Genomic DNA, 27,760 nt, shown 5'->3' with positions numbered 1-27,760 from the left:
TGAAATCATCAAACAATATTTGTCATTGTTAATAATTCTAAGAACACAACCTCTATTACATTAGGAAGTACTCCCACCCACCTCCCAAATTCATCTGCCTCCAGTGGTGAGATGTTTTGGAAAGAAGTGACGTTTTTCCCGCCTTTTTGCACAGAAGAGCTGATGAGCTACATGTGCTATTAGAGGAACAACTAGTTGTGTGTAGTTGACAGTGAAGAGAACTTCTGTTGAAAATCTGAAGATTTAGTTATAGTGTGTCTGCAGCCAAAATGCAGGATTTATGGCTATGATGTAATAGAAGTAGAGGATTCTCAGGAATTATGGCATGTTTGGGACAGTGGTTGACAAGACAAGCAACTATCCATACCATAAAGGTATGATGTAAGCCAGGCTGTAAAACAAGCACTGGTCAAGGAGACACACACACACTGCTATATATGTGCAATTATCTTCAATGCAATGTTAAAACCCCATTTCACCACCAAAGCTGTAGTCGCTGATATAGCTTGAACAGCAGCACAAACACTCAGAACAGCAAAATAATCCGGTTATAATAGAAATTTATGATACTGGATTTATCTCCGCTTGTAAACTTAATACCCATGACAGGGTAATTGGGAACAAAATATTTTATTCATTTTAAATTGTGAATTCTATTAAAGTCATTTTTCTTTAATTCAGGGGTAGTTTCAACGCAATGATGCGAAAGTGTTTTTCTTTTTATTGCCCTGTTATCAGCAAGCACAAGTCACCTTGGCAAAGCTAAAACATTAGTTATTATCAGAGTAAAATAAACGTGGATAATTTCACTCACGATATGAGAATTGCTGTTATCCTAATTGCTTTTCTATTATTTAATCCAATATTAACAATGTCAAGAGTAAATAGTTTTCAGTCTTAAATAGAAATAAATGTAATTTCAAAATATTGCCTAAACCAATTTTTATTTCCCTAATTTTACAAAAGGGGAACAACGATTCAAAGAAAAAATTCTAAAATTTGAGCTCAAGAAAACAAAAATAGCCCTCTCCGTTTGCATAAATGATGTTTGAGTTAGATGACAATGAGGTCAAGAAAATTAGACACAAAGATCCAGTATTGAACAATAAATTAGAGGCCCAAACCTGGCTGAGGCCATTACGATTTCCAAATGACATACATTAATGACACCACTCCTGAAATAACTTACTAGGGAAGTAGTTTTGGTACAAATATATATATTGCCGACACTTAATGTGCATGGTTAGTCATGGAGCATATTGTTATTCAGGCCAATGTTTTAAGCGTTAGGATGTAGTTTCGGAGATCTATAGGTGGTCAATTGAGCTAAGAATTGCAATTACTGGATTGACTCGTACTGATGAACTCTTAAGTTAAAATCAATTGTATTTTATCACCCGAGAACTGGTCTTCTCACATAACACACTCGTACATCCATGTTAACTTCCTCCTGGTGAGCGGCCTACAGGAAGTTGAAGGTCAGCTTCCCTCCGTCTGCACCAAAGTTTATAGTTTCTCATTACTTACAAGCTTCATGTGGAATAAAGGCTATCAATGCAATATTCTCTCAATTCATTCTGCTTTCACTCACTTATATACTCCCTCCATTCTCATAACCACATGGAAGAAACAATATAGAAATATTACTATCTTAATTTTTCCATTCTCCTACCCAAAGTTTGTTGTCGTCATCCTAATATCTTGGCCACAGGCAAGCCAGACATGAAAATTGTTATATGATACGCGATTGATTTAATCACTAACATTTGTTTATCATCCATCTTAGTCTTGAAAATTGTAATATTTGAATAAAATATGTGATGAAACAGGATTGACTTAACTGAGAAAGTTTCATGAAACATGAAACAGTTCTTCCATATGCACTTTTATTCCCATTATACAAAAGTTTTTTGTGTAGACATTGAATTCCACAGGGAATAGCATGTGATATGATCATGTCTATGTTCAAAGATATATTCTAATACCGTATTTGAGGTAATAAGCGCCTAGGGCGCTCTCAAAATTAGAAATTGGGGAGTCTTATTAGAATATTATTTTGGTGAAAAAAACAGTTGAAAGATAAATTTTGTGGTTTATGCTGACAGCATGAAATGTTTATACACGACAGATATGTTTTTCGAGAATTTAATTGCCCATAATTAAGGGTGCATATAACACACGAGTGTATATTATATAAGAATAAATAAGTCTTGTGTACATTGATCAATCAGAAGGGATGCTAATTGGAATTGTTCACTAGCTAGTTTGACAATTTGTTTTTGTGACAGTATTATGAACAGCACCATGGTGTCTGTGTTGATTTTACGGTACAAGGTTGACTTATTATTGTTTTGAGTACAACCCTCGTCAAAATTATTTTTTTCCCATTATTATCTGGAACACATTAGCTTTTGCAAAAGAAATCTCAGATTGCTGACCAGCACCTAGAAGATTCAATGGACATTCTTGACCACTACCTACAGATTCCATGGACATTCTTAATCATCACCTACATATTCCATGGACATTCTTGACCAGCACCTACAGATTCCATGGACATTCTTGACCAGCACCTACAGATTCCATGGACATTATTGACCACCACCTACAGAGGGCATGGACATTCTTGACCAGCACCTACAGATTCCATGGACATTCTTGACCAGCACCTACAGAGGCCATGGACATTCTTGACCATCACCTACAGATTCCATGGACATTCTTGACCATCACCTACAGATTCCATGGACATTCTTGACCATCACCTACAGATTCAATGGACATTCTTGACCATCACCTACAGAGCCCATGGACATTCTTGATCATCACCTACAGATTCCATGGGCATTCTTGGCCATCACCTACAGAGCCCATGGACATTCTTGGCCATTACCTACAGAGGGCATGGACATTCTTGACCATCACCTACAGAACCCATGGACATTCCTGGCCATCACCTACAGAGCCCATGGACATTCTTGACCATCACCTACAGAGGCCATTGACTTTATGGTCATGATAACCAGATTCAGTAGATATCCCTGGCCATCAGCGACCAAACTGTAAACATCATGAATGTGTTGCAATTGACTATGACAACGACAAATACAATAAAATGTAGAGTTTGTTTACTCACATTTCTTTGGAAGCTCTGGCTTCTTGTAAGGTATATCTGGAAAATAAAATAAAGCTATTAGCATGTAATTAGCAATCAACTAAATAATTCAATGCTTTTGTTTTTATAGTACTGACCATCAGATTTTATGGACATTCTTGGTCATGAGAACTAGGTTCCCTCGACATGACTACCAGAATATCCCTGGTCAAGACTGACCACATTCAAACATACCTTTGGTTAAGTCAACCAGATTATTTGGACATTCTTTGTCATGACCACAAATTCCATCCATAATTTTTGCAATTCTCTGATTTTTCCAGGTCTCAAATTCACTCTCACCTTTTATCTATTTATTTCTTCACTATAGGCTGATTTAATCTCTTGGAGCATAAGCATTCTACAAGTCACCTGGTACTCCATGACAACATGCATGGAATGTCAACTGCTACAGTCTGCCTCAAGATAATGTTGTATCAACCAAGAAGAGGAATGTGGTTAATTAATCAGTACTTAAGTAGTCAGGAAATCTCAAGCAGTTCATTGGGTAAATTCCATGGACATTCTTGATCATGACCACCAGATTCCTTGATGTCTAGTGTGTTAGATTCCTTGACAACCAGATTCCATGGACATTCTTGGGTATGCCAGGTAGATTCTATCACAACTGGATTTCATGGCCATTCTTGATCATGACCACCTAATTCCTTGATAATCATATTTCAAGGACAATCTTGAGCATGACAACTAGATTCTATGACTACCAGACGCTATGCACAATCCTGGCAATCAACCAGATTACATCGACCAATCTGAGCATGACAACTGGATTCCATGACAACAAAATTCTAATGACATTTTCAATTTTGACAACCAACTAGATTTCCTGAGCATTCTTGGCAATCACCACTTATTCCATGGACATAGATTCCTCCTGATCCCTTGGATCATGTGAGAGAGTGAGAGAGTTGGGGTTAACGCTGCTTTTAACAGCATTCCAGTTATATTGCGGCGTGTCAGCTTAATGTGGGAGGAAAGCCTGAAGTGATGCAGGTCTCAGAAGTTTACCACTTTGGTGAAACTCACGAGCATGGGTATGGAGCTGACAAACCCAGAAACGTAATCGGGGCGAACCGGGATTCGAACCCACAATCATAGGTTTCTGGTGTGCCCAAGAGACGCAACTCTGCACAGCGAATCGCAGCACCTAAGACGACAGGGCCATCCGTGCCCCCTTGGATCAAATGACTTGGACAGCCTTAGTAAGGACCACTCGATTCTATGGACATCCTTAGCCATGACTGACAAATTCTATTCACATTTATGTTCATGACCACCAGATTTCTCCAGTATTCCTGTCCATTCTGACCAGATTCTGCAGACATTCTAAACTACCTGGTTTTAATCGCAAGTCATTTGTATTTATGGTACATGCTTGATCAACTGCGATCAGTTTACACCACCAAGTGACACTAATGTCTCATCTCTGTCTTCTTACTCTTAACTAGCTCATATTTTAAATTAACACTTCAGCCTAGCATTCAAGTCTGTACAGAGACAATTCTTCCCTTCATTCATTTTGAGAAGCTGCATTAGTTTGGGCAACTTGAGAGCAACAACATAAGGACACAACCCACCAAAATTATGTTTTTTGTTTTTCGTAGAACACTTCACACAGAATGTTTGAAGCAACATGAAAGCATCTCTGCAAATGATCAAGTCTGGACAAGACAAACTAGTGATTGATACTATAAGAAACTTCCATTGCCATCTGGGTACGGACCGCCTCTGTGGTCTAGTGGTAGAGCGTCCGCCTGGAGAGCGGAAGGTCCGAGGTTCAATCCCCGGCCACGTCATACCAAAAGACGTTAAAAGATAGTACTTGTTGTTACCCTGTCTGGCGCTCGGCATTAAGGGGCTAAAACAAGGACTGGTCGGCTCGGAGTCAGTATACTGTGTCTGAGTGGGGTTTTCATGTTAAACTGCGGCATGGTATCTGTGAGCTAGCACTATAAATCGGCATCAGTCCGGACTAGTACAAGCAGCCATACAAACACATACACATACATGCACGTTGCTATATAAGTGCAATAATCTTGGACGCGACGTTAAACCCAATTTCACCTCACCTCACCTCACCATCCGGTTACGATGACACGCAATCAACTAAGTCACCAAGTCTGACCACAGATCCATGGGGACCTATTATAACCAGGATTGCTTACAAATCTCTTTGTAGAAAAAGGAAAAGGTATTATTGACAAAATATCAATAATATATGATTTAATATCCCACATGGGGGAGATCCAGCTACCTTTGGTTTGGAGTATATAAGAAATCTACAAACATATGGAAACATGTCACAGTGCCTCAATCTACACGTAACATGTCTTATCCCTGGGGCACGCTGAACTGTGGATCAGGCATCACATTCACGTTCAGCATTAGCGGAGATTACACAACTAATGACAGACAGTGTGTCGTGACTGATTGTGTTTGAACAGGTATCCCATGATGCACTGGGGTAATTCTACAAACACGTTCAGAGATTAATGGTTGTATCATGAAAAACAGAATTACTTGACAGCATTATAGGAGCGCATGTGTCACAGTTTTACAATAAGTTCACCCAGAACTATGCATGTCAGACTATAATAGAGCAAGAAGGCATCAAGTGACTAGTTATCTCATCAATGACATCTTTACACCACCTCCCTCACTTCCACATCCACACTCCTATCTTCCACATCCACGCTCCCATCTTCCACATCCTCACTCCCATCTTCCACATCCTCACTCCCATCTTCCACATCCACGCTCCCATCTTCCACATCCACACTCCCATCTTCCACATCCACTCTCCCATCTTCCACATCCACACTCCCATCTTCCACATCCACGCTCCCATCTTCCACATCCACACTCCCATCTTCCACATCCACACTCCCATCTTCCACATCCACACTCCCATCTTCCACATCCACACTCCCATCTTCCACATCCACTCTCCCATCTTCCACATCCACACTCCCATCTTCCACATCCACTCTCCCATCTTCCACATCCTCACTCCCATCTTCCACATCCACACTCCCATCTTCCACATCCTCACTCCCATCTTCCACATCCACACTCCCATCTTCCACATCCTCACTCCCATCTTCCACATCCACACTCCCATCTTCCACATCCACTCTCCCATCTTCCACATCCTCACTCCCATCTTCCACATCCTCACTCCCATCTTCCACATCCACACTCCCATCTTCCACATCCACACTCCCATCTTCCACATCCACACTCCCATCTTCCACATCCACACTCCCATCTTCCACATCCACTCTCCCATCTTCCACATCCACACTCCCATCTTCCACATCCTCACTCCCATCTTCCACATCCACACTCCCATCTTCCACATCCTCACTCCCATCTTCCACATCCTCACTCCCATCTTCCACATCCACACTCCCATCTTCCACATCCATACTCCCATCTTCCACATCCACACTCCCATCTTCCACATCCACTCTCCCATCTTCCACATCCTCACTCCCATCTTCCACATCCACACTCCCATCTTCCACATCCACTCTCCCATCTTCCACATCCACACTCCCATCTTCCACATCCTCACTCCCATCTTCCACATCCACACTCCCATCTTCCACATCCTCACTCCCATCTTCCACATCCTCACTCCCATCTTCCACATCCACACTCCCATCTTCCACATCCATACTCCCATCTTCCACATCCACACTCCCATCTTCCACATCCACTCTCCCATCTTCCACATCCTCACTCCCATCTTCCACATCCACACTCCCATCTTCCACATCCACACTCCCATCTTCCACATCCACACTCCCATCTTCCACATCCACACTCCCATCTTCCACATCCACACTCCCATCTTCCACATCCATACTCCCATCTTCCACATCCACACTCCCATCTTCCACATCCACACTCCCATCTTCCACATCCTCACTCCCATCTTCCACATCCACACTCCCATCTTCCACATCCTCACTCCCATCTTCCACATCCTCACTCCCATCTTCCACATCCTCACTCCCATCTTCCACATCCACTCTCCCATCTTCCACATCCACACTCCCATCTTCCACATCCTCACTCCCATCTTCCACATCCACTCTCCCATCTTCCACATCCACACTCCCATCTTCCACACCCACTCTCCCATCTTCCACATCCACACTCCCATCTTCCACATCCTCACTCCCATCTTCCACACCCACACTCCCATCTTCCACATCCACACTCCCATCTTCCACATCCACACTCCCATCTTCCACACCCACACTCCCATCTTCCACATCCACACTCCCATCTTCCACATCCACACTCCCATCTTCCACATCCTCACTCCCATCTTCCACATCCACTCTCCCATCTTCCATACCCACTCTCCCATCTTCCACATCCATACTCCCATCTTCCACATCCACACTCCCATCTTCCACACCCACTCTCCCATCTTCCACACCCACTCTCCCATCTTCCACATCCTCACTCCCATCTTCCACATCCATACTCCCATCTTCCACATCCACACTCCCATCTTCCACACCCACTCTCCCATCTTCCACATCCACTCTCCCATCTTCCACATCCACACTCCCATCTTCCACATCCACACTCCCATCTTCCACATCTACACTCCCATCTTCCACATCTACACTCCCATCTTCCACATCTACACTCCCATCTTCCACATCCACACACTCCCATCTTCCACATTCTCACTCCCATCTTCCACATTCTCACTCCCATCTTCCACATCCTCACTCCCATCTTCCACATCCTCACTCCCATCTTCCACATCCACACTCCCATCTTCCACATCCACACTCCCATCTTCCACATCCTCACTCCCATCTTCCACATCCACACTCCCATCTTCCACATCCACACTCCCATCTTCCACATCCTCACTCCCATCTTCCACATCCACACTCCCATCTTCCACATCCACACTCCCATCTTCCACATCCACACTCCCATCTTCCACATCCACACTCCCATCTTCCACATCCACACTCCCATCTTCCACATCCACACTCCCATCTTCCACATCCACACTCCCATCTTCCACATCCTCACTCCCATCTTCCACATCAACAGTCCCATCTTCCGCACCCACACTCCCATCTTCCACATCCTCACTCCCATCTTCCACATCCACACACTCCCATCTTCCGCACCCACACTCCCATCTTCCACATCCTTACTCCCATCTTCCACATCAACAGTCCCATCTTCCGCACCCACACTCCCATCTTCCACATCCTCACTCCCATCTTCCACATCCTCACTCCCATCTTCCACATCCACACTCCCATCCCACATCCACACTTCCATCTTCCACATCCTCACTCCCATCTTCCACATCCTCACTCCCATCTTCCACATCCACACTCCCATCTTCCACATCCACACTCCCATCTTCCACATCCTCACTCCCATCTTCCACATCCACACTCCCATCTTCCACATCCTCACTCCCATCTTCCACATCCACTCTCCCATCTTCCATACCCACTCTCCCATCTTCCACATCCTTACTCCCATCTTCCACATCCACACTCCCATCTTCCACATCAACAGTCCCATCTTCCGCACCCACACTCCCATCTTCCACATCCTTACTCCCATCTTCCACATCAACAGTCCCATCTTCCGCACCCACACTCCCATCTTCCACATCCTTACTCCCATCTTCCACATCAACAGTCCCATCTTCCGCACCCACACTCCCATCTTCCACATCCACACTCCCATCTTCCACATCCACACTCCCATCTTCCACATCCACACTCCCATCTTCCACATCCTCACTCCCATCTTCCACATCCACACTCCCATCTTCCATACCCACTCTCCCATCTTCCACATCAACAGTCCCATCTTCCGCACCCACACTCCCATCTTCCACATCCACACTCCCATCTTCCACATCCTCACTCCCATCTTCCACATCCTCACTCCCATCTTCCATATCCTCACTCCCATCTTCCACATCCACACTCCCATCTTCCACATCCTCACTCCGATCTTCCACATCCACACTCCCATCTTCCACATCCACACTCCCATCTTCCACATCCACACTCCCATCTTCCACATCCACACTCCAATCTTCCACATCCACATACTCATCTTCCACATCCTCACTCCCATCTTCCACATCCACACTCCCATCTTCCACATCCACTCTCCCATCTTCCACATTCTCACTCCCATCTTCCACATTCTCACTCCCATCTTCCACATTCTCACTCCCATCTTCCACATCCTCACTCCCATCTTCCACATCCTCACTCCCATCTTCCACATCCCACCCATCTTCCACATCCACACTTCCATCTTCCACATCCACTCTCCCATCTTCCACATCCACACTCCCATCTTCCACATCCACACTCCCATCTTCCACATGCTCACTCCCATCCCACATCCACACTCCCATCTTCCACATTCACACTCCCATCTTCCACATCCACACTCCCATCTTCCACATCCCACCCATCTTCCACATCGTCACTCCCATCTTCCACATCCACACTCCCATCTTCCACATCCACACTCCCATCTTCCACATCCCACCCATCTTCAACATCGTCACTACCATCTTCCACATCCACACTCCCATCTTCCACATCCACACTTCCATCTTCCACATCCACTCTCCCATCTTCCACATTCACACTCCCATCCCACATCCACACTCCCATCTTCCACATCCTCACTCCCATCTTCCACATCCACACTCCCATCTTCCGCACCCACACTCCCATCTTCCATACCCACACTCCCATCTTCCACATCCACTCTCCCATCTTCCACATCCACTCTCCCATCTTCCACATCCTCACTTCCATCTTCCACATCCACTCTCCCATCTTCCACATTCACACTCCCATCTTCCATACCCACACTCCCATCTTCCACATCCTCACTTCCATCTTCCACATCCACTCTCCCATCTTCCACATTCACACTCCCATCTTCCACATCCACACTCCCATCTTCCACATCCACACTCCCATCTTCCACATGCTCACTCCCATCTTCCACATCCACACTCCCATCTTCCACATCCACTCTCCCATCTTCCACATCCACACTCCCATCTTCCACATCCACTCTCCCATCTTCAACATCCACTCTCCCATCTTCCACATCCACTCTCCCATCTTCAACATCCATGCTCCCATCTTCCACATCCACACTCCCATCTTCCACATCCACACTCCCATCTTCCACATCCACACTCCCATCTTCCACGTCCTCACTCCCATCTTCCACATCCACACTCCAATCTTCCATATCCTCACTCCCATCTTCCACATCCACACTCCCATCTTCCACATCCACACTCCCATCTTCCACATCCACACTCCCATCTTCCACATCCACACTCCCATCTTCCACATCCTCACTCCCATCTTCCACATCCTCACTCCAATCCAAATTTCTTTGCATCAAAGACCTGTGAAGATCCTGGTTAGAATAGGTCTTCAGCAACCCATGCTTGCTGCAAAAGATGACTTGTCGTAAGAGGCGACTAACGGGATCGGGTGGTCAGGCTCGCTGACTTGGTTGAAGCATGTCATCGATCCCAATTGCGTGGATCAATGCTCATGATATTAATCACTGGATTGTCTGGTCCAGACTCAGTTATTTACAGACCGCCGTCATATAGCTGGAATATTGCTATGAATACATGACACTTTTTTATGAATAGAAGCTTCTTTTTATTCTTTGTACCTGATTCATCTCACTTATAGCCAATAGACGAAGAATACAAAGAAGCTGCTATCCATAAATAAGTGTCATGTCTTCACAATTCATTTAGGTAGATTAGACAAGGCATTTCACAAATGAGAAATTAAATATTTAAAGGCCTTTTTATCTTAAACAATGTTTTCCTTTGTCAGTAATAAAAAACTGTTGGTTGTTGTGGCAGCGGGGTGTGGATTTTGTTGAAAATAGTTTTTCTTGAAAATTAATACTTAGAAATCCAGAAGAAAATCCTTAGTGTGGATTTTTGGGCAGAATTCAGTGGTCCCCTTGCAGTACCCCATGCTGCATCGTCATAGTGGTCGACAAAATGAAGATTGTAATATCTGGTTGAACAAGTGTCCTTCATGAAGACTGCATTACAAGATCTGTCTGAAACAGTGTCTTGTCATGATGGCTTGTTGTTTGTGAACCACAGCTGTGACAAGCCCCGACTTGAACATTTACTTACTCTCCTACACCTTCTTTTATCCTTTCTTCTTTCCATCTTCCCTCATTTAAAGACCGATACACCTCACTCTTATCTGACCTCATCTTTCATTGAAGCTATAATCTATCTGGTCACATCACTGTGACTCAGGCATAAAGCAGCATTCACTCACTCACTCACTCACTCACTCACTGATTCTTCTATACCTTCTTATATTCTTTCTTCTTTCCATCTTCCCTCACTCAAAGACCGATACACCTCACTCTTATCTGACCTCATCTTTCATTGAAGCTATAATCTATCTGGTCACATCACTGTGACTCAGGCATAAAGCAGCATTCACTCACTCACTCACTCACTCACTCACTCACTGATTCTTCTATACCTTCTTATATTCTTTCTTCTTTCCATCTTCCCTCACTCAAAGACCGATACACCTCACTCTTATCTGACCTCATCTTTCATTGAAGCTATAATCTATCTGGTCACATCACTGTGACTCAGGCATAAAGCAGCATTCACTCACTCACTCACTGATTCTTCTATACCTTCTTATATTCTTTCTTCTTTCCATCTTCCCCTAATTTAATGACCCTTTCCCCCTCACACAGACCTCTGCTCTCACCTTTAATAAAGCAGAAAGGCATCTACACTCTCATCACCCCCAGATTTTATATTTACAAACAAATTCAAACATTTACTTTTAAATCTTGCATTCACACATCTTGACAGTCATATCAAATCTTTTCATAAATATTGAGTGGGTAAGTGAGTGATTATTGTTCTTACATCGCTTCAGCAATCTTGCAGCTTTTTGCAGCAATACAAATATTGGGAGTACATCGCGCATAAGGGGCGGTCGGGTAGCCTGGTGGTTAAAGCGTTCGCCCATCACGCCGAAGAACCAGGTTTGATTCCCGACATGGGTACAATGTGTGAAGCCAATTTCTGGTGTCCCCTGCCGTGATATTGCTGGAATATTGCTAAAAGCGGTGTAAAACCAGACTCACTCACTCACATCTCACATAATAAAGCAATCATATAAAACAAACATTCTACAGTTAGTTTCCAACAACCAACACTAGATCCCTTCTATCAATGCACGGACAACCAATAACACAAGCCTCTCCTCAGACGTCTTTAAACAAAAACGTAAACGGCACAGTTTGCAATTGATCAACTTTAATAAACTTTTTTTTTCAGAAAAAATAGATAAAGTGATATCAAGATGAATAAAATCAATTTTGTCAGTTGAAAAAGGCTGACATGGAAACAAATTGTTCAGCAAGTGTAAATGAAGGATTGGGCAGGAATAGTTCGGACAAAACCATTTCCATACGGAAATGAAGATGCTGTCACAACAAAGGCCGAAATTGGAACACTTCGCTCCAAATTGATTTCAACAGCTGAGAAAATCTGAGGCAAATTAGGTCAATAATTGGTGCATTATCTGTTTCTATTCTGCAATGATGAAACATGATAAAAGGTTACCTTCCTGCTGAATATCTAACAACTTTCGTAAGTGTCAGTGAAGGATACATTTAAGAAAGAAAATATTCTTAGAATACCTTTTCTGGATGCATCATGTTAAGGGCCAGATATCTGACTGAATTAAAGCAATGAATATCTTATCAGTTATTATTTAAAAAATATACAGTAAATTTTACTTTTTGTAATTTTTATATCAAAACTGATATTTATTGAGTAGGGTGGGGAAATGAAAATAATGTAATAACTTTATTCTATTTCATATCTGTGGCCTTTGAACCTGTTCAGTTAATCAGCATTTGAAAGTACAGTCAAGTCTCGTTAATCCGACACTCGTTAATCCGACAATCGGCTTTATCCGACACTAATGATGGGAACCGATTAAATCAGTGCTATTTAGACCCGTTAATCCGACAGTCTCGCACTCCGACTCCGACACACCAAATTGTCAACGAATTACCGAAATCACTCATCAATCAGTCTCGTTAATCCGACACAGTGATCAGCCAAAGAGTACACAGCCAGTGTTTAGATGCGAGACAAGTGGGCTGGTAGCTGCATATTACAACGGATGCAGAGATAAACTTGTTTAACAATAAACAATTAATGCTTTAAATACAGGATTAATCACATGCTTAGATTACCTCATTCTCATTAAAATCAGATACAAGTTCTCGCTATTGCCGAGGACATCCCGTTACAGGTCACAACAGAACAACCTTTCATGAACTATGACCGACCAATGAAATGCCTAACAGGAAGTCAACGTTAGCCACTAAGAAAGCAGCTTTCTCAAGCTTTGCGGTACCAGTTTCAAACTGGCGACTTCCATTCCAGACTTTCCTTTCTAAATTATTTTGAATAAGTCATACAGTCCGTAAAAGTTGTTTTGTGCTAAGCTTTAAACGATGCATGATTAGAAAACATATTCCGCTAACAATGTAATACAACAATATGAATATTTCATTTTTCATTTTTTTTATGTGTTTGTATCATTACCTATTGTGTAGTTGTCCGATTTTCGATCACGAACGTTGATACTACTTAATTTCATTTATCCGACATACTCGTTAATCCGACATAATCATATGCAACCAACGATGTCGGATTAACGGGACTTGACTGTATTTGGTTATGAAGTATTAGGTGAGGTGGATGTGAAGTGGTGTTTAACGTCACCTTCAAGATTATTGTACTTACATAGTGACATGCAGGTGTGTGTGTGTGTGTGTGCGTGCGTGTGTGTGTCTGTGGATGCATGTGTCAATGTCTGCTGGCCTGTCTGTCTGTGTGTCTGTCACAGCCTGCTTGTACTAGTCCATACTAATGCCATTTTTATAGTGTTAGCCCACTGAGATGCCATGCCACAACACTGATACCCCACCCAGACACAGACCCAGTAAGTCCTTGTTTTATCCCTTAATGCCAAGGGTCATGCAAGGTCACAACAAGGAATGACACAGTTGGGGATCGAACCACCCACCTTCCACCCTCTTGGCAGATGCTCTATCTACTGCAACACGGAGTCATGCAGGATTAGGGCATTGCATGATGAGCATCGAGCGATGGGCATCCTAATTATGACAATGGACAATGAAAAGATAAGTCTGACCAAGAATCCACAAGCATTCAGAAAAAAAGGTTATATGTCAATGTAATGACAATGTGACACTTAACATTATTACATGAGTAATGGGTGGTCGGGTAGCCTAGTGGTTAAAGCGTTCGCTCGTCACGCCGAAGACCCGGGTTCGATTCCCGACATGGGTACAATGTGTGAAGCCCATCGCTGGTGTCCCCCGCTGTGATATTGCTGGAATATTGCTAAAAGCGGCATACAATCATACTCACCCACTATTACATGAGTAATTATTTGGCGGATGCGTGACCCAGTTTTCTACATCAAGATCATTCCGGAAAGTATGATCATTGCTTCAAATCCCAGTTTCGCCCTGATTATGATTCTGGGTTGTCAGAACCATACTTACACATGTGGGTTTAAAAAAAGTGTCCGCATCACTCTTGATTTTCTTCCCTATTGTGATATGACGTAAATGCAGCTCAAATTGCCATCAAAACAAACTTAGACCCTCCCTTCCGTGGGAGTAATCACTTGAATCTGTATTTTCCATATCAGAATCAACGAGCCAAATCATTCGAATTTGTTGATTCCGGAAGTAGAATCATTGAGCCCAAAAGTGGTTTGTTGATTTTTGGAATCAGCAGACTCAAATGATATTACCATTACATATTTAAATTTATGAAAAATATTATGTGAAATATATTCCTAGCTTTAATATTGTAGAGCTGTTGCAGACAGACAACTCAGAACTATAATCGTCACATTGACACAGCACTGAATCATTGGATTGCGCATGTGCACAGCTGTGTAATTCAGTCGGCAAGCCAGTATTCCCTGAGAGTGATGACGATACACAGTAAACATACTCATGTCGCCATAATCCTTCAGACATTGACACATAAAACAACGGGGGAATGTCAGCTCCACGCTGGATGTTTGGTTTGAGAAGGATGCAGATTCATAATTCAATAGATATGAATAGAAATGTCACTCTTTAGGAATGGTCATTGCCAGATGATGGTCAGGAAGCACCAAGAGCAGTCTTCATGCAAATATTAATCCGCACAGGGATTCAAACCCAGGAACAGCTAACACCTGAACCACTGGGTTACCAAATTTAAGGTCAAAACAAGTGAGTGAGGACTGCTGTGCAATACAGAGTCAGTAATATTTCAGATAAACAGAGGATATCATGCAAGTGTTTTTTGAGATGGTAACAGTTTGTTGGTTTATTGGTTCTATAATGCTGCACTCAGCAATATTCCAGCTGTATAACGGAGGTCTATAAATAATCGAGTCTGGACCAGACAATCCAGTGATTGACATCATGAGAATCAATCCACGCAATTGGGATATCATGACATGCAAACCCGACCACTGCTAAGTGTTGGTTAGTTTGTTGTTTAACGCCGTACTCAGCAATATTCCAGCTATATAACGGAGGTCTATAAATAATCGAGTCTGGACCAGACAATCCAGTGATTGACATCATGAGAATCAATCCAAGCAATTGGGATACGATGACATGCATCAACCAAGTCAGCAAACCTGACCACCGATCTGGTTAGTTACCTCTTACGACAAGCATAGTCGCCTTTACGGCAAGTATGGGTTGCTGAATCTCAATTGTAACCCTGATCTTCACTGGGTGGATGGTAAAGATCCATTATTTGGAACAGACATTGTATTCAGTGAGGCCTTGGTGAGCTGAATACACAGTGCTTAAACCCAACACAGCATGTGTATCATCCCAAAAAACATTATTGTGACCAACTCGTTATCATATTATGTCTTTAGGAAAAAATTCTATTATCGAAAATAGGATTCTATCATAAGCAGGACCTGAACAGGTATACCTGGAATATGCACATGAGTTTGTATCGGGCCAGTGACGAGTCAGTCACAACAGGCAATGTACTTCCAACAGAGACTTATCTCTGAGACACTGATTTTCGGTATCTGTCCCATCGATCTGAACCGAGTTGCCTTCTCAATTGAACTGTGTGCTATTATCCCATTAATTTGTCCAGCTTCCTGATGGTCAATTTTGACCTGATCGACTATTGCCAAGGGTGATGCCATGTTTGCTTGATAACACTGAAAGTACTACCTGCTTTATTTTTATACATATGTTTGTAAATGACCCCAACAGATACTATTTTAATCAGTTGGCTTTTTTCTGCTGAGAAACCAACCCATCATATAATTAGTTTGCTGTTAAATGTTGCTCTCAGCAATATTCCAGCTTTATGACGGCGGTCAGTAAATAATTGAGTCTGCATCAGACAATCCAGTGATTGACATCATGAGCATCGATCTACGCAGTTGAGATATGATGACATGCATCAACCAAGTCAGCGAGCCTGACCACCCCATCCTGTTAGTCGCCTCTTACGACAAGCATGGGAGGCTGAAGACCTATTCTAACCCAGATCTTCACGGGGAACCATTATAAGATAAATCATTTGTATAATTAGAGCCAAGGACGGGCACCCAAGTGGTTGATAGCATGAGCAACAATCAATGCAGACCATCCAAAATGCTCAATATTTCAGATACTGTATTCGACGTAATAAGCGCTCAGAGCACTCTCAAAATTAGAAATAAGGGGCTCTTATTAGAATATCATTTTGGTGAAAAAAAAAGAGTTGAAAGATGAATTTCATGGTTTATGCTGACAGCCTGATATGTTTTTGTATGATAGATATATTTTTCAAGAATTTAATTGCCCATAATTAAGGGTGCATATATATAACACACGAGTGCGTATTATACGCGAATAAATAAGTCTTGTGCACATTGATCAATCGGAAGGGTGCTAATTGGGATTGTTCACGAGCCAAAATATTAGCAAATATCCCCGTGGGCACTTATTAGAGCGGGGCGCTTATTACGTCAAATATGGTAGATCAGATAACCACTTGTCATGACTAACTATCTCATACAGAAATATACTGAGGACCAACAGGCGCTGGACCTATTGTGACCCTGAATCCCCTTGGGGTCTCAAAGAGTAGCATCCATCAGTCAAGGTATACAATATTCCATCCCATCTCTAAACATGCCATAAACAGATTCCAAATCACACAACCATCAATTACAATTAGGATCTCGGAGAGGGCAAAAGGTCAACAAATACGCTCACACACAAAATACAAGCAATATGTATTACAAGTTCAAGCTTAAAACCTGATTAACTGACTCCACAGACTTAACATATGCCTTAAATATATCACTTGTACCCACGAAATATTTATTTACATATTTTAATAATAACACGAAATTTGATATATTGGAAAAGAGTATATTTCTTTGATAAAAATACACCAGAATTTTAAGCTATTGGGTCAAAACATTCATTTTCTCATCTGGTACACTTGATTTATGCATTGAATTCTGCTGATAGATATTTAGTGGAAAACTTGTTCACATGACTGAACTTAACAATTTGTAATACCAGATTTCGATCAATTGCAGTGAGTGATATGGGATTTATGTCACTTGAATAGTATTTCACTCAGGTCATTGGGTGTTAGGTAAATGTGGTAGGAAAGCCAGAGCCAGAAGTATTACAAGTCACAGCAGATCCTGCCACAATGAAGGGAAATAACTTTGCACAGAAAATTACAGCATCTCTAATCAAATAGCTTTCCTTTCCTTCTGATAAAGTTGAGAAGTATTAGAAAATAGCAACTACCAACCAGTTACTCAAGATGCACATTATGCCATTGGGCATATACAAAAAGTTGGATAAAATATAACATTATTTAAAGTTAACAGAATGCTAATATGGTATTCCTATCAGGTACTTGCTAAAATACGAAAATATGGCAAACAAATTTTAACTCAATTTTTGTGTTCTCTCACAAAATTAAAACAGTGAAAAAAGAAACCTGTCTGAAAATAAAAGAAATGCTATCTCTTTTCCTGGGGTTTAGCTTTCCTTAATCTATCAGTATTTTCCATTCCATATTTTGACTTGATGCCAGTGTGAGAGTATGGTTTTAAAACACTTTTTCAGCAATATCCCAGCAATATCACTGTGGGGGACACCAGAAATGGGCTTCACACATTGTACCCATATCAGGAATTGAACCCAGACCTTCGGCACGACAAGCGAAAGCTTTAACCACTAGGCTACCCCCAAACCCCGAGTGAGTGAGTGAATGAGTGAATTTGATGTTTCACACAACACTGAGTAATATTCCAGCTATATGACAGCAGCTTGTAAATAGTAGAGTTTGGATCAGAGTATTCGAGTGAATCGAGTCATTGCTATTTTGAGCAAGGGTCATGAGTGAGTGAGTCATTAGTCAGCTCATATGAGGTGAGATGAGGTGAGGTGAGGTGAGGTGAGGTGAGGTGAGGTGAGGTGAGGTGAGGTGGGGTTTAACATTGCGTACAAGATTACTGCACTTATGTAGCGACGAGCATGCACATGTGTGTGTTTGTGTGTGGCTGCTTGTACTAGTCCAGACTAATGCCGATTTTATAGTGCTTGCACACTGTGATACCATGTGGCAGTTTAACATGAATATCCACTCAGACACAGTATACCGACTCCGAGCCAACCAGTCCTTGTTCAGACCCATATAGCTGAGCGCCAGACAGGGTAACAACAAGTACCATCTTTTAACATCTTCTGGAATAATGCAGCTGGGGATCGAACCCCGGACCTTCCGCTCTCCCGGCGCATGGTCTACCACTAGACCACGGAGGCTGTCAGCTATTCTGACCTATTCTGATCGAATATCACCACACTGGACGCCACTTTTAACAGAACAACATATTTTATTTTGCTGTTGACGTCTAGTTCAATGTTTTGCATCCTATTTGGCAAAACAAAAAATATATTGGCCCTGGCTTTATTCAAAATGAACAAGCAACAGTAACTGAAGTTTTGTAAAAACTAAATCAGTCTGTTTCCATAGTGAATAAACCAATTCACAAACACTTGATGTATTTTGCTGAAAAACAAAACATCTTTACAGAAAACTCAAGAAACCTTTGCATTTGTGAGAGTTCAAGAAATTGAGCCTTCTTCAACGAAAAATGGCTGAAGCTCATTTGGTAGAGAAAATGACCTTGGTGTTTTTAATATGAAACCCAAGGCAATAGCTACTTCCCAGCTGTCAGTTGACACCAGACACACACAGGAATAGTGCACCCTTACTTCCCAGCTGTCAGTTGACACCAGACACACACAGGAATAGTGCATCCTTACTTCCCAGCTGTAGGTTGACGCCAGACACTCACAGGAATAGTGCACCCTTACTTCCCAGCTGTCAGTTGACACCAGACACACACAGGAATAGTGCATCCTTACTTCCCAGCTGTAGGTTGATGCCAGACACACACAGGAATAGTGCACCCTTACTTCCCAGCTGTAGGTTGACGCCAGACACACACAGGAATAGTGCACCCTTACTTCCCAGCTGTAGGTTGACGCCAGACACTCACAGGAATAGTGCACCCTTACTTCCCAGCTGTAGGTTGACACCAGACACACACAGGAATAGTGCACCCTTACTTCCCAGCTGTAGGTTGACGCCAGACACTCACAGGAATAGTGCACCCTTACTTCCCAGCTGTAGGTTGACGCCAGACACTCACAGGAATAGTGCACCCTTACTTCCCAGCTGTAGGTTGACGCCAGACACACACAGGAATAGTGCACCCTTACTTCCCAGCTGTAGGCTGACGCCAGACACACACAGGAATAGTGCACCCTTACTTCCCAGCTGTAGGTTGACGCCAGACACACACAGGAATAGTGCACCCTTACTTCCCAGCTGTAGGCTGACGCCAGACACACACAGGAATAGTGCACCCTTACTTCCCAGCTGTAGGTTGACGCCAGACACTCACAGGAATAGTGCACCCTTACTTCCCAGCTGTAGGTTGACACCAGACACACACAGGAATAGTGCACCCTTACTTCCCAGCTGTAGGTTGACACCAGACACTCACAGGAATAGTGCACCCTTACCTTTATGTACAATGTTATTACAAGATCCAGGTTAGAATTGGTCTTCAGCAACCCATACTTGTCAAAATTTACAACTAACGGGACTTGGTGGTCAGACTTGCTGACTTGGTTGATGCATGTCATCGTATCCCTAATACATCAATTGATTCTCATGAAGTCAATCACTGGATTGTCTGGTCTGCCATCATACAGCTGGAATATTGCTGAGTGCAGCGTTAAACAAAAAACAAACAATATTCAAGCTGTATCATGTAGTCTGTAAGTGACAGAGTCTGGGCCAGGCAAACTAGTGGCTAAAAGCATGAGCAACAATCCAGGTCAGCAGGGAAGAAGGACAAGACAACCCCGTTACCACTCCATCCTCATTCACCTGTTTTATGGCTCTCAGCTGGACTGTATTCAGAGTATTTTCACTTTTCTAAGATTTAAAAAAAAATTAAATCAAGATGATTTAATCAAACTTTCCAAATGACAAAAGAAGGGTTTAGCTTTTGGCAAACTTTATACCATGCCAAATTCACACTTTTCTGAAGCAGCCTATAGGGAAATCACTCACCATTTAACAATTTGGCATTAAAACAAAAAAATCCTAATGAATATGTTTGTGTGATAATGTATTTTAAAGGTCAATCAATCTTTATTCAAGTACTTAAGAGGCCCCAGGCCTATAGTACATGTGACAGAGATGTTGCACACAATTTTAACTATTATTTACAGATTTGGTTCTATATAACAGTGCCTGGAATATGAACATGGCTAAGTTTTGCATTATTAATTTATCTAGACTCTTTAACAATTGTCGGAATTTCACAATATTTAAATATTTAAAGTAGTATACAGGAATATATTTTTTTCTCACAGTGGAGTACAATGGACATTCAAGTAAAAAGTGATATTCATCCTCTACATCTTGCCTATTACACATTTTACATAATCGTTCTGACCTTGGAGTTTTTGTGTATCTCCCACTCTCGATGCATAAATCATGGGATGAACATCAAAATCTTGCCAATGAATTGTGGTATTTCTTTATATTCATATAAAACAGATACTGTTCAGTGTATATATGAGTTTTCAACATTCTATAATATAAAAATTTATTCGATAATGTCAACGAAAATGTCCACGATAAATATCTTTTAACCTCTGTAGAAATGAATTGGTAAATACCTTTTCAGATTGTACAAACTGATCATACCAAACACTTCCAAAACCACTTTTGAATAACAATTTTTTCACATAAGTTACCCAATTAGTCTTTTCATTCATATCATATAACATCATCATATTGTAACATCTCTTAGGGTATCTCAATGAATTCATTTTATGAAGTTTCAGCCAGTACTTTATGACTTTCAGCTGTGAATATATGAATGGAGGAAATCTACCACATTCTCCATAAACCATTGTGTTAGATGTATTGGGTTTTGCACCGAGAAATCTTTTACATGCAAATAATGTATTTGCAAATGGATAAAAATTGCTCATTTACGTTTTTCTGTTGAGTTTTAGCGAGCAATGGCTATGTTCTGTGATGTCATGATACCATGTTACACTGCAGTGTTGTCATAGTTTAAGAAAAATGTGGCACTATTTTCAGTCTCTTTTCCAGAAGCAAAATGTGACTTGTCATAAAATGGTAATTAATTCACTTTTTGTTTGATACATTATACAAAATACTTGACGATTTGACGTTTAGTCTATGATTCTTGTCTGCAGTGCATCATTGCAATAGATTCATTTGCACATTTCATGAAATGACTCCCAAAAGACGACAGTCCGAGTTGCTCATTGAACACATACCCGCCCACATCCATAAGATCTGGGATAGTGAGAACCTGGCAGTTCAACCCTGCGATTCCAAACAACATGACAATTAACAGTGTCCTCAGGATGATAACATTTTCAGGCAGTCTAGGCAAGGTCAAATGGACGTGCAGTCCTAGCAAATTTTATTCACGTCATTCAAACAATTTAATGTCAAATAAGTCATATGTATAAATCAGTCTGTCAGTTAAAACCCAAATTACACTGAGATGACAAATTGTACACGTAGCATTAATTACATACTGAGACTAATAATATTTAAGGTTGTTGGATATCTCTCTTTATTGGGGCACTTTGCTCGGGCTAATGATAATTTGGAACCGAATGCTTAGGTGCCCTTTTTTAGCAAGGCTAATTGGCAGTCGAAGAAAAATTTGATTCCTGCAAGTCCATTTGTTCCATTTTGTGTTCCAGTTTGTGATGTACGTATCAGTCTCTCAGATAATGGAATCTGGCGCAGTATAAATGGACTTCTTCTTCTTCTTCTTCTTCTTCTTATTATTATGATTATTGTTATGATTATTGTTTGTTGTTGTTGTTGTTATTATTATTATTATTATTATTATAATGATGACTATCCCAACTGCACAGAAACAAGGTCTCAGATTTCTAAAGGCATACATTACATGTCTGGGCCAACACTGACAAGTGGCGTCAGACCATCAACCAGAGTCCCTCCTTAACAAGTATCAGTCGGCGATTCTTTAAGCACAATAGTTCCCCAGGGGAATAAGCATCAATGTTTCATTCCAACCACTCATATTAAGCATCATAACATGATAGATCTCCCAGCAATCAAAACAACAGCAATATGGTGACCTCCCTTCAGACTTATGGTTCCGTGGAGAATGTTCATGTCGACTGAAGGAACATTCAAATACAGGCAACAATCTTTTTCTTTATTCATTACACACTGTAGGCCATTGGCCCATTGAACATGGAGATAGTCAGGTCCACAATGGCCACTAAAGAGCCTCTAATATTCATGGAATGGAATATAAATAATGAAAGATTTGTCAAGGTTTCGGCATGGCATGATGACAACAATATGTTAAACTTATTTAATGTAGGATGGACATTGTATTTTCCTGGGATGTATTTATGTCTAAGATTAGTATATGTTTGAGAAATTAACAGGGTTAGAATAGGTCTTCGGCAACCCATGCTTGCTGTAAAAGGCGACAAACGGGATCGGGTGGTCTTCCACAGGGAGCAGCACAGAGATGATGATGATGATGATGATGATGATGATGATGTTGTTGTTGTTGTTGTTGTTGTTGTTGTTGTTGTTGTTGTTGATGATGATGATTATTATTATTATTACAGGTTATTACTGTTTACAAACTTAAAAAGTTGCAAGAATGATTTTGGATGATGAACAGAATCTCATCTCATCTCATGTCATCTGCATCTCCTTAGCAAGCCCATGGTGCCAATGTACGAAGTGATCTTAGCGCTAAGGGGATCGTACCTCCATGCCTTACCTCCCATACAGTCATAGCGCTATGGTTGTTTTGTACAAAGGCACCCTGGTGCTTTACTTCTGTCAACCTGTATTGATATATTTGGTATCAAAAGACACTCGGTACAGATTCTCTATAGATCTCACAGCAATGCCAAAAATAACTGTGGAAAGTCCCTTTAGGTCTATGGTACGGTGGAGAACATTCATGTTGAATGAAGGAGGATTCAAGTACCAGCTTCAAAAGTCAGATCAATGTCATGTCCTTTTCGGAATTGAATGAGGCTTTATGCGATATCATAAATCTCCCGCATACCATCCTATTATTTCCACCCTACTTCACCCTGGTAGTAACACTGTCGTGATGGATTCCATGTCAAGTATTTTCAGCATGTGGAGTTCTTCTACATCTACAACTACCTCAGGGAAATTTCAGTCTTACATGAAATACATGAGAAGTTGGGGTAGCTAAGCAACCATGGGAAAGAAGGCCCTGGTGGGTTTACTGACTGGTGGAAAATGAATTAAAAACACAAAGTGTAATACGGTCTAATGTTTGCCATAAAAGTGTGAGGTAAAATGACGATAAAATGATGCTTAGTGTGAAATGATAATTTACCCGAAGTTGTAAAAGTTGAAAAACAACGAGCAATTGAAATTCTGGGTTCCACTTCGTTTTTTCGCTGCATTGCTATTTAGAACTTTGAGATGGTTATGTGTCCCCTGACGGCATGGTTCAGTGCTCATGTTTTTATCCACTGGTTCGTCATCCCCTGAAAAGAATATTTCTGACTACCGTGTTCAACTACATTCACTATCCGACTTTAGACCTGAATGAATCTTCCTGCCAAAAAACACATTTCTCAGACGTTTTCTACGGTCTAGCATCATAACAACAGAAATACAAATGGTTAGAATGATAGAGTGAGCGAATGAGTTGTAAAAGAATTGCTTGAAAGATGTTTGAATTTTGAAACTGTCAAGAAAAGGGAGTAAGTAAGTGAATGACTTTGTGAGTGAGCGAGTTTCTTTGCCACTTTGGACAGTAACCATATCGTGTCAGCTTAATGTGGGGGATAAGCTAAGACTGATGTAGGTCATATACCACCATTATGAACCCGACAAGGATAAGTATTTACTGACAAACCAAGAACCACGATTGAGAAGAATCTAGGACTTCAACCCACCATCACACAATTCTGGCACGCAACTCTGCACAGTAAATCGCGTCACCTTACATGACTTGACCATCAATACCCCACAAAGGATTAGCTTCTTCTGACAGTACAATCTACATAAGCTCTTTCTGGAATGGAGACAGAAACGGCCCAGCATCAGAAAAAAACAGACTGAAAGGATCAGATGCTTCTTAAGGTGTTGGACAATTCTTTTATAGAATATATGAATTGAAATACCAGTATTGCAAATTGTTTCTGGTTCCTCAACATAAAACCTTGTCCCTTGAGGTTCTACTACACCAAATCAGAACCAGTTGGGAGCCTTCAGTGCAGATCGAGAGATATCTGCAGGCTGTGATTGGAGGATATTCTGTAAGATTTTTATGTCTTTTAAATGTACATCCGTCCAGTTATTAAAACTGACCATGTTTTTCTATATTTAGTACTGTCTTTTTCAACATGATGACTTATGCTGAATGTGACCACAGCTATTTTCAAGTAGGTGACATTTGGTGCGAAACTGGGGGTGGTGTGCTTAGCTTCCTGTACTCGGAAAAGGAGCTGGTTAAGCTAGTAATTTTTTATGTTTTTATTGCTGCTCTAAGGCCAAACTGTGCACACACGTACAGGTAATAGCTGTTGAATGCTTAGTTATTTAAAAAAAAATATAATGTTACTATAGAAGTCTATGGGAAAACATTTGGTTGTGTGTAACCTTGATGTTATATAAGTGCCCAGCAGATCTTACAGCTAGTTCTGTCTTATCAACCTTAGATATCTCTGTTTGGGTATGATGAGGTGATACAGCCAGCCTAATCCAATATGTCTTCGAGCTTCACAGGAGATCACCAATGTTCCAACCCCTGCTTGCTGTAAGAGACAACTAAAAGAGTGAGTGAGCTGGGTTTAAAACCCTTTTGAACATGATTTCATTTTCTCCATTCAGCTGTGATACAGGTCTTAGACGCTACCTCAGACAACTGGCCCCAAGCCTCTTCAACAGAAACGAAGATCAGGTAATGTCATCTATTCCAAAATTCCACCTTTTAATTCATGTTCTGGAATCCACACACAGTCCGAACACAGGGTCAATGAAGTCCTTTTCTCAACATACACAGCAGTTTTGACTTTCACTACGAACAATGACAGGTGTGACGGTTCAAGACTGTACACCACCCTGCCCTTGTTGCAATGTATCAATTATGCCTAATTACTCTCTAAGCCAGACACCAAGACAAAGCTAATTGAGAAGATGTCTCTCGATAGTTGTCTCGAGACGTAATCGTCTGCACACACCAAATATCACATATGTCTGGAGAGTCCATCAAGGGAGATAAGCGAGGTATTAACACAGGAGATTGGAGAGGTATACACCAGATTGAGAAGTGTTTATGCAAGGGGGACCTCGGTTAGCTCACTCTGGAAAACGACAGGGTTAAATAGCCTAATTTCCTGCATTAACTCCAACTAGAGGAGGCTCACTACATCACGATGCATATCTTTAATTGTCTTCTTGTGAACCTGTCAGACATTCCCAAAAGCAACAGACGTATCAAAAACCAGAGCAAAGTACCAGTGGAGGTCATGAAGCTCACCTTCTCATGATGGCGATCCTAACATTTAACAATCTATGTCTTTTTCGAGTTTTTGTTTTTTTATACAGATTTTAACAGTAAAATATTTGTGGGTGGGTTGAATGAAATATAATGCATTGTGCAGGATTTTGTAAATTATCTTTTAGTTTTATTTGGATCTGTAATGTGAAAAAGAAAACAAAAGAAAATAGTTTTGTTTTTGTCATATGAATTGGATTATTCTTATTGTCAAAACAATCTTTACCATCAGTGGTATAAAAAACTTTGTCATTCTTATTTTATATATTTTCAGAATTTTCAATTTTTCAGGTTGGCGGATTTGTAAACAAAGCAAAAAGAAAAAGATGTTGTTGTTGTTTTATCATTATTATTAAGTGGCATCAGAGGAGAAAGATGGTGTGAAGCAAGCCAGTAACATTTTCAGTTACAAGTAGGGCACTCACTGAAAATACAAACATATGATCTAGCATATAATACTGACATATAATCTGGGATATGTTAGCCCCAAATAAGTCATTGAGTTGTTGTGTTGAAAACATGTCTTCAAATTAGCTAGTTATCTCATTTTGATCAACATGATTTTCATTGTATGCTTCCAAAAGTGGACGGTCTGCCCTGCACCCCAACTCTCTGTCTATGTATGAACGCCTGAGTTACGACATTAATGGTTACACAATGGTGTATCAGCACCACACCTCTCCTCACTGTTTCTCCACAGAGGTACTTGCATCTGTGTGGCTTCCCCACGCATTAACCTGAGAAGATGTGACGTAACTATAACACTGTTCGAAGGTTCATTACATCCAAAGCAGCCGAAAACTGACTCTCTTAGACCATTGAAAATTGCTGATCCTCTCAACCGTTTCATAAATTGGCAATTTACAACTTGTCTTGTAAATATTCAGGCCTGACATTTGGCTGCAAATCAGTGTGAAACATGACAGTGCACAGAGTCTCTGATAACCTATGTGAGATATGCAATGTGGGTGGCAGACGCTTGCAGGTGGGCAGCAGTGCATGTCACACACATTGTCAGGAAGGTTTTGTTCATACATGAAGGGAGAAGTGCCTGATGCCATGAGGATAAGATGAATAGATGGATGATGAATGGGCAGATGGATAGCAGGCAAGTTTGTCATGGGGATAAGGATGGATGGATGGATGGATGGATGGATGGACGGACGGGTAGCAGGCATGTTTGTCATGGGGATAAGATGGATGGATGGATTGATGGATGGGCAGACGGGTAGCAGGCATGTTTGTC

General features: G+C 41.4%; 1 protein-coding gene across 7 annotated transcripts in view; it reads right to left on the bottom strand.

Annotated features, from left to right (window-relative positions):
- Positions 1–27,760, bottom strand: part of LOC124149287 (agrin-like) — a 472,283-nt gene that overhangs the window by 312,799 nt on the left and 131,724 nt on the right. For all 7 annotated transcript variants that reach the window (XM_048394137.1, XM_048394138.1, XM_046520773.2 and 4 more), the window contains exon 2: positions 3,137–3,172. In XM_048394137.1, the coding sequence (XP_048250094.1) occupies positions 3,137–3,172 (36 nt within the window). The remainder of the gene's footprint in view (positions 1–3,136; positions 3,173–27,760) is intronic.

Source organism: Haliotis rufescens, unplaced genomic scaffold, assembly GCF_023055435.1.
Source record: "Haliotis rufescens isolate VD_foot unplaced genomic scaffold, xgHalRufe1.0.p SCAF_13, whole genome shotgun sequence".
NCBI classification, from domain to species: domain Eukaryota; kingdom Metazoa; phylum Mollusca; class Gastropoda; order Lepetellida; family Haliotidae; genus Haliotis; species Haliotis rufescens.
Note: the sequence above shows the minus strand (reverse complement) of the source record. Positions and strands in the feature narration are given on the sequence as shown.